Source organism: Pagrus major, chromosome 11 (assembly GCF_040436345.1).
Source record: "Pagrus major chromosome 11, Pma_NU_1.0".
Lineage (NCBI taxonomy): Eukaryota > Metazoa > Chordata > Actinopteri > Spariformes > Sparidae > Pagrus > Pagrus major.
Window position 1 is genome coordinate 36,319,460 of NC_133225.1, and position 9,216 is coordinate 36,328,675.

The 9,216-nt window shown below is 44.7% G+C and overlaps 1 protein-coding gene across 1 annotated transcript; it reads right to left on the reverse strand.

The window, feature by feature from the left end:
- Nucleotides 1-1,121: 1,121 nt before the first annotated feature.
- LOC141004320 (uncharacterized) lies at nucleotides 1,122-8,183 on the reverse strand. Its single transcript, XM_073475751.1, has 7 exons — nucleotides 8,107-8,183; nucleotides 7,936-7,966; nucleotides 6,131-7,721; nucleotides 5,261-5,677; nucleotides 2,507-2,693; nucleotides 1,424-1,742; nucleotides 1,122-1,260 (listed from the first exon to the last, which is right to left on the reverse strand). The coding sequence occupies exons 3-7, from the start codon at nucleotides 7,169-7,171 to the stop codon at nucleotides 1,122-1,124; spliced, it is 2,103 nt and encodes a 700-aa protein (XP_073331852.1). The 5' UTR covers nucleotides 7,172-7,721; nucleotides 7,936-7,966; nucleotides 8,107-8,183.
- Nucleotides 8,184-9,216: the final 1,033 nt, after the last annotated feature.

Sequence of the window (9,216 nt, forward strand, 5' to 3'; positions counted from 1 at the left end):
ATGAATTGAGATTTTGCATGTGGTCGCTCTCTGCAGGTCTGGAGTGCATCAGAGTGTATCTTGTGAATGTGGTCAATGAATTAGGATTTGACACAACACATACCAAACAAGTTAAGAAGTGGCAAACGGGCTGCACAGTGAACGGTGAAAACATGTGTAACCTTGAGGATTGTTCAGCACACAGGGGCTTCAATTAAGGAGGCCACAACGGTCAGTGTGGGTCAATCATAACATGCCATTTATTTACAATAAATCAAATTCTAAAATAACAGTCAATGAAGAACAAGAAGACAGACAGTCATATCACGGCTGGGGGACCAACCACCCACTGCCTAGGACACTGGGAGTAAACTAAATATCAAAAAGAAATATAAACCCAACACAATCAAATAAAGACACCACACTAATTAAATGTGCAACCACAAACCATATCACCATCTAAAGTGAACTCCCAGCATCTCAACCACACCGGTGAATGGAGGACCCCACCAGCCGCAACACTAGAAACAGAAGAGGACAGAATGTTAAAATCCTAAAACTAAGCAAACTCTAATTTAAAATAACAAAAGACAATAAAATCAATATGGCTAAAATATAAAATACTAAACTAAAATAAACAGCAGTCAGTGCTTTGCCTAAAAGCAAAAGAAAACACTGTTAATATAGTTTGTAGGACATAAAAGTATGAGGTTTAAATGATGATTTTTTACATACCTCTGTATTTTAAAACAGTTAAGGTTTAGTCCTACAAACAAATGATAGACCCACAATTAAAATCATTAAAACACAGATACCTCAGGGTGCATGAATGCACCCCTACATTACCCTAACAATTAAAATACTACCCTGATAAAACAATTCTAAAAAACCCCAAAAGTCTCTTACCAGAGCAGAGAGTCAACAGCCACAGCCACACAAAGGATTTGGAGAGAGTGACTCCTGGAGTCACACCTGCTATTAATCAGCTCTCCTCAGTTCCTGTCTCCTCTGATTGGTCTCTGCTCTCTGCTGCTTCTCGTGACCTACTGCTACAATCTGCCCCCATGAACTGAATCGACGTCCCGTCGATGGGCTTCAAAGCCAAGGCCTGTGAAATCCTTGCCAAGGGGCAATAATTTCATTCACTTGGGTTGTGGTTGATCTTGGGAGATGATGGGGGTTTCGGTGCTGTCCGGCCGTGGTCCTACGAGGACGCTGTGATTCCCCTTGTTCTGCACCAGGCCTCTCCACAACATCTGGCTGTGGTGGCGGTGTGTCATCCTGCTCCACCACATCAGTTACACGTCTCTGGGAAAACTCAACAACAAATGGTGGTTGAGAGATGTCATCATAATCATCAACCATTAGTAGATCTTCAGGAAGACCTGGGTCATGATTTATTGGTAAATCAATCTGTTTACCTGCAGCTGGACGTAGCTCTGACCGATGTATTTGTTTCAGGGGTCCCTCTGCCTCCGCTGGGCTGATGGTGTACACTGGCCCTCCATTTTGTGGACACCGCACAATCTTGTACGGCACAGAGCTCCAGTGGTCCTGTATCTTATGCCGTCCTCTGTGGCTGTGGTCCCGGCAGTAGACTAGTTGTCCAGGCTGCAAAGTATCCGTTTTAACCTTGTTGTTGTGTTGTTTTGCTCGTCGGTCAGCAGCTACTTGAAGCCGCTGCCTCGCTCCCAGGTAAATGCAGGCCAAGTTGTCCTGATGGTCGGCGGTCCACTCGTCCGCTGTCAGCGACTCCGGCTGTCCTGTGAGACTTAACACACAATCAATAGGCAGCCGTGGTTCTTGTCCAAACATTAACATATGTGGTGAATATCCTGTGGATTGGTGTTTTGTGGTGTTATAAGCAAATATTACTTGAGGCAGGTGCACTGTCCACTGTCTTTTCTTTTCCTGAGGCAGGGTCCGGAGCAGGTCATGCAGGGTCCTGTTAAACCGTTCGCATTGGCCATTACCTTGAGGTCTGTATGGTGTCGTCCTAGTTTTTGTGATGTTGTAAATACGACACAACTCCTGTATTACTTTACCCTCGAAACAACGTCCTTGGTCAGAATGTATTTGGCGAGGGACTCCAAAAACATAGAACCAGTGTTTAACCAAAGCTGCAGCTACTGCTACTGCTGTTTGGTTTCTCGTTGGAATGGCCTGTACATATTTTGAAAACACATCTGTCATGACTAGGATGTTTTCCCGTCCATCAGATGCGGGCTCTAGAACAGTAAAATCTATAGCCAAAATGTCATTAGGCTTAGAGGCCGTCAGGTGGCCCATAAAGCTCCGTGGTTGAGTATGAACATCTTTGGACAAGCTCTGCAGTATTCCTCTATTGTATTGTTCATACCTGGCCAGTAGCATCTCCTCCTAATGAGATCTGTTGTCCGTTCCACACCTTGGTGGCCATGGTTGTCATGAAGGCTGAGGAGGACATCCTCTTGCAGTTTTTGTGGCAATAGCAGCTGATTCCAAGCTGGTCCCCCTTCCGGTGACTCCACCTGTCGAAAAAGAATACCATCTTTTTCAATTACCCGATCCCATTGCTTCAAGAACTTCAGGAGCATAGGTGATGCCTTCTTCCTCTCATCTTTATTTGGTTGTTGTCGTCTGTTCCAGAAGAAACGAAAGTCCCGGATCAGTGGGTCTTCTGCCTGCAACACAGCAAGGTTAGCTCCAGCCTCCCAGGGAGACACCATTACAGCCTGTGATACACAATTTTGAGATGTCAATACAACATGCTGCTTTTGCACTGCACACCTCAATTCCTCTGAAAGGGCAGATCGAGGAGCAAGGGATAGCATATGCTCCAGATTCACATTTTGCCTGGACAAAGCATCTGCATTTGTGTTTGTTCTTCCTGGTTTGTATTTGATGTCTATGTTGAAGTTAGCCAATTCTGAGGCCCACCTCTGTTCAACTGCTCCCAATTTGGCTGTCTGCAGATGGCTTAGAGGATTGTTGTCAGTGTAGACTGTGCATTTTTGGCCCACCAAGTATTCTCTGAATTTTTCTGCAACAGCCCATTTGAGGGCTAAAAATTCCAATTTCATGGAACTGTAATTTTGCATATTTCTTTCAGTTCTTCTCAGACTGCGGCTGGCGAAAGCAATGGGTCGAACTTTGCCCTCCCACTCTTGCGACAGGACTGCCCCCAACCCATCATGGCTAGCATCTACATCCAGAATAAATGGTTTGTTAAAATCAGCATAAGCTAGTACTGGGGCTGTGGTGAGTTTCTGTTTGAGTGTCTGGAAGGCTGCATGACATGTCTCGGTCCAGTGGGGTTTGATTGAATTTTTGACTCTCTTGTCTTTACTAGTCAGTTTTGCAGCCAGGGAGTTTAATGGGGAGGCAATTTGAGAAAAGCCAGAAACAAATCGCCGATAATAGCTGGCAAAGCCAAGGAATGATTTTAGTTCTTTAACAGTCTCTGGGCATTTCCACTGGGCTACTGCAGCGATTTTATCTGGATCAGTGGCGACCCCGTCCTCAGACACCACATGGCCCAGATACTTGACTTGTTTTTGGAAGAAGCAACACTTGCTCAACTTGACCTTTAACCCTCTAGGCGCCAGAGTTTATTTAGGAAAATATTCTGTTTGGACTGTAAGATTTCAAAAGGCTGTAGCTTGGAAGTGGTGAGAGATAAATTCATAGTGTAAATGAGAAAAATATTCATAATAACCTAAAGTTTGTGATGGGAGTAAATTTAATCATCTAATTTGCATATTGTGACGTCACCAGGTGACTGAAAGTAACTTTCAGTAAAACTGATTTTTGAACATATTTACACAGAAAAAAAATATTTATATTGTCATCTCATCCTCAAAATAAAGGAACAGGAGTTTGATTGGAGTAAATTTACTAATCTAATTTGTATGTCACCAGGTAAAATTCAGTAAAACGGAATTCTGAACATATTTACACAGTAGATTTTTTTTTTTTCATCCTCTCATCCTCAGAGTAAATGAACAGGAATCTGATAGGAGTAAATGTCCTAATCTAACTTGTAAAAAGAAAAGAAAACTCTCGCCGTGATCAGCGTGTGTTGCTTGTGTGACAGTGTGCGCAGCTGCAGCATCGTCAGTCACTCGTCTCTGACGAGCGATCGTCATCAGAGGGCAAATCGTCTCCTTCTGAATCGCGATCAGCAAAGATCTGTGCAAGCACCTCATCCACACTGTAAAGTCTTTTGGGCATTTTGTTTTTATTACAAAAATCACTATCTGTCTCTCGATCTGTCCAGCACACTTCTGCCACCGCTCCGCGGCTCTCTCCTCTCCCACTCTGCCCGCTTAGCCGCTGCCGCTCCGACAGCCGGTGTCGGGTTTCAAACTTTTTTTTCTCAGGTATTTTGCATAGAAACACGCCCCCAAATGACGTCAGGATTGAAGCTGAATCTATTGGCTATCTAGTGGTAGCAAGCAGTAACAGCACAAGGCAGTAGATTTAAAGATATGGGCTGTTTTAATGAGCAATGTTGCCTGTCGCAATAATGCGACTTTGGCGCCTAGAGGGTTAAATTCTCTTTTTGCAGACGCTGTAACACCAGCTCCAATCTTTGCAAATGTTGTTCTACAGAGGTTGAAAAGACTACTACATCATCCAAATACAGAAGCAGGGACTGCAAGCTTTGATCTCCAAATATCCTTTCCATTAATCTTTGGAAAGTACTAGGTGCATTACACAACCCAAAAGCCATTCGATTGAATTCAAACAGGCCGAATGGTGTGCAAAAAGCTGTTTTTGCTTATCTGCTTCAGCTACAGGGACCTGATTGTATCCACTGGCAAGATCTAGTGTAGAGAACCATTTAGCACCGGTCAGAGCGTCCAATGATTCTTCGATTCTGGGTAATGGATAGGCATCTCTTCGTGTTTTTGCATTGAGTTGCCTGTAGTCTACACACATCCTCAGGGAACCGTCCTTTTTCTGAACTAAAACCAAGGGTGCAGCATAGGGACTGCAACTCTCTTATGACTTGAGCCTGTAGTAGCTGTTTAATGTGAGCTTTCACTATTTCAAATTGAGATGGAGGGATACGACGGTAACGTTGTCTAGTCGGAATGTCATCTGTCAGTGGAATGTTATGTTCAATGAGTGTTGTACAGCCCAGGTCACCATCCCCTGTTGAAAATACATCCCTGTACTTTCCAAGCAAATCTTTTGCTTTCAGCTGCTCTTGGTGGCTCAATTTAGACAGATCAACTGACTGTAGATCTAAACCCTGAGAAGGGCTAACAGAGGCTTGGGAGCACATTACAGTTACTGTGCCTTGAGCATCAGTCTCTTCATTGAACACAATTGTGGAACTATTAGCCTCCACTACATGGACTGAATGCAGCAAACCTAATGGGGTTCGTGGCTGAAGGTAGGCTACTTCACTGTTCACGTTTGTAACTGGAACATAGGCCAGTCCGTCTTTTAGTGTGGCTAGAGCTGTGGACACCAGTAGGCCTGCAGAAATGTGGTTTGCACTATTATCGGGTTCCAACAGGAATGTGAGTGAGTTGTACTGGTTACCTTTTGGACCTGTGGCTGGAATCATCACTGTGGTACCTGCAGGGATCTGGACAGGGTTCTCAGCATGCACTCGTAGTGTACCGAGTCCTTCTTCACTGTGCTCGTTCTCCATCAAATGACACATTTGTAGTGCTTCCCTCCAACCAGGTGCGGCCTGTGTAACCTGAGGGATAGAGAACATGGCGGAACCATATTCCTCATAGAGATCAGTATACAATTGACTTATGATGTTCATTCCCAACAGCCCAGGCACTTTTTCCTTCTGTTTCTGTAATGATGTGAAACTGGGTGGGTCTTCAACAATTAGGACACCACAATCATGAAGCACTCGACCTAAGACAGTGACCTCCACCTCTACATACCCCAAATATGGGATGGCAAGCCCATTGGCAGCAGAGAGGTTTAGCCACTTACAGTTGTTAATTTTAGGCTGGTCTGAATGAAAATGTGACATGAAACAACTCTTTGTTAGTGTGGTAACATTTGAACCAGTGTCCAATAATGAAGGTACATTGATCCCATTCATGGTAAGTTGCACTACGGTGCATGGACCCACCAACTGTTTCAAAAGTTCTGGAGAGACTGGGTTAGAGTCAGACTCAGTTAGATCTGTTACCTGGTGAGAAACAAAAGTTGGCTCCATCACTGGGTGCTCCACTTGCACTGTCTGGACACTCGGGTTGAGATTCGTTCTCAAGGTAGTGGGCATGGCCTGGCGACAATATCGAGCAATATGACCTTGTTTATTGCAACGTAGGCACCTCCGTTCCTCTTTAAATTTGGCTGTGGTCTGCTCAAACATTGACTGCAGAGACTGAAACTGTTGTGTTAAAGAGGAGATTTGAGTCTGTTGATTCTTTATTAGTTCTGTGATGGCCAGAAACTCTGGAGACTGTTTTGACTCTTGCACTGAAGTGGCAGTTGTTATGTTGGCTCGTGTAACATTGCACTGGGAGGAATGGGAATTGCGCCCTCTTTCAAAATCCTCACCCCATCTAATGGCTTCTTCTCTGATATCGATCAGTGACATTCTGGGTTTACCTCTCACCACTTCCCTCAGGTGGTGCCGTAGCGTTCCATCCCGGACACGTTCCACAAACTGGTCTCTCAGGGCTACCTCTGAGTTTGGGACTGCATCTGGATTTTTATCAAGAACATCATCCATTAGTGACATTAATGCATGAGAAAACTGTCTCAGTGACTCCCCCTCCTGCTGTCTACGTTCATAGAACCGTTGCTGCAGTACAACCAATGGCTTTTTACCACCATACAGTAATTTTAAAATGTCAATGATCTTTTGAGGATCCTCTCTTTCTCTATGTGGCCTGTGCTTGATCTCACTCCGTGGTTCACCTCCCAGATGATCAAGGAGGAAAATAGCTTTTTCTTTGTTAGAGAATCGGCGCCCTTCCAGACAGGCTTCAACTTCCTCCATCCAATCCTCCAAACCAATGCTATCAGGTGAGTCTTGATCACCATAAAACTTTGGGCACCTCCTTTCACGTGGAACATAAACAGTTCTGTCAATTCTGGGGGCAGAAGCAGAGGCACTAGAGGCGTGAGAGTTACTGGCAGCTTGTTTTAAAAGTTCATTTTCAGCCTGGAGTGCTCTGAACTGCTCACGCAGGGCTGCTAATTGATCCTCAGATTCACTCATATTTAAACCACTTTTTACAACCCAAGGAAGAAGTGGGATTACAGCATCTTCTGCGCCTTGGGGTGATGAACCAGCCTTGATGACCCTTTCAGTCTTCTGCACTGACTGCCGTTTAGTATTTTATCATCAAACAACAAAAAAAAAGTTAAACTATGACATGTACCACACACTGACCGTTTCTCAATCCTGCCAACAACGCCAAATGTAACCTTGAGGATTGTTCAGCACACAGGGGCTTCAATTAAGGAGGCCACAACGGTCAGTGTGGGTCAATCATAACATGCCATTTATTTACAATAAATCAAATTCTAAAATAACACAGTCAATGAAGAACAAGAAGACAGACAGTCATATCACGGCTGGGGGACCAACCACCCACTGCCTAGGACACTGGGAGTAAACTAAATATCAAAAAGAAATATAAACCCAACACAATCAAATAAAGACACCACACTAATTAAATGTGCAACCACAAACCATATCACCATCTAAAGTGAACTCCCAGCATCTCAACCACACCGGTGAATGGAGGACCCCACCAGCCGCAACACTAGAAACAGAAGAGGACAGAATGTTAAAATCCTAAAACTAAGCAAACTCTAATTTAAAATAACAAAAGACAATAAAATCAATATGGCTAAAATATAAAATACTAAACTAAAATAAACGGCAGTCAGTGCTTTGCCTAAAAGCAAAAGAAAACACTGTTAATATAGTTTGTAGGACATAAAAGTATGAGGTTTAAATGATGATTTTTTACATACCTCTGTATTTTAAAACAGTTAAGGTTTAGTCCTACAAACAAATGATAGACCCACAATTAAAATCATTAAAACACAGATACCTCAGGGTGCATGAATGCACCCCTACATTACCCTAACAATTAAAATACTACCCTGATAAAACAATTCTAAAAAACCCCAAAAGTCTCTTACCAGAGCAGAGAGTCAACAGCCACAGCCACACAAAGGATTTGGAGAGAGTGACTCCTGGAGTCACACCTGCTATTAATCAGCTCTCCTCAGTTCCTGTCTCCTCTGATTGGTCTCTGCTCTCTGCTGCTTCTCGTGACCTACTGCTACAATCGGGTGAGCTTTTGGCGCTGTACATTACATAATATATATTGTATTTATACTGTAGTGAATGACCCTGTGGGCTGGGGAGATTGGGGGATTGATTGCACGGGGATAATTGAAGAGTGACTGGAGGGGAGTGTTTTTGGGAGGAATAGGAGAATTGAAAAGGGAGAGAGCGAGTGGGTGCTGGCGTCTCTGGGGAGCGGAGTTTCTTGAGCATTACGGGGTGGAAGCCCAGCCGAGCATTTGTTTTGCACTCAGTATCGGGGGGTGGGGGCCGTTCGCATGCTATTTAGGGCTGCCGGCGGCGAAGATAGGCAGCGGGGGTAGGGCGAGGTTCCGGCGTGAGGCAGGGCTGAGGTAGCGTTAGTGGGGAAATTTAGGAGTGCCTGTGTCCGCTCTCCAGACTGGTGTCGAGGCTCTCCTGCTGCAGGTGGAGACGCCTCACGGCGCTGGACCGGCGGTCGCCCCACAACAGACTCCGACTGAAGCCGGGCCGGCGCTAAAGCTCAGACCCCGGGGAGGGTCTCGGACAGTTAAGTGGTTTTAAATTAGATTGATTTTGAGTTATTGTGTCTGTGTGTGATTTATGTTAAATGTCATGAATTTTAATAAAACAGCATAGCCACAGTACCGGGGTGGGAAGGGCAGTTGGGGGAAGGTAGACAGATTCTCAGAGGTGCCACAGCATGTGTGTCCTTACCACATGTGTGTAGTGGAGAGTGAGTTTGGTTGCAGTGCAGTGTCGTGTGGTGTGCCCTGTGGGGTTTACAGTGGGTTTTGCCAAGCAGTATTTGCAGTGCCCTAAGGGGGTGTAATTCCGTGTGGTGCGGTCTATGTTAGCAGTAGCCATACACCTGTTTCCGGCCCGTGAGTGGCACCAAGAGGAGTAGGCTAATGACTCACACTGTGTCCCATACTTGTGTGCTAAGCTATTTGCTGTAATTTAGAAACTTGTGTTAATAAAGA

Coding starts and splice junctions, on each gene's coding strand:
- LOC141004320 (XM_073475751.1), bottom strand. CDS start 7,171: ATGAGTGAATCTGAGGATCAATTAGCAGCCCTGCGTGAGCAGTTCAGA. Junction 2,694..5,260: donor AGACTGATGCTCAAGGCACA/GTAACTGTAATG, acceptor TGTGTATCACAG/GCTGTAATGGTGTCTCCCTG. Junction 1,743..2,506: donor TCGGGTAATTGAAAAAGATG/GTATTCTTTTTC, acceptor TAAGTCTCACAG/GACAGCCGGAGTCGCTGACA.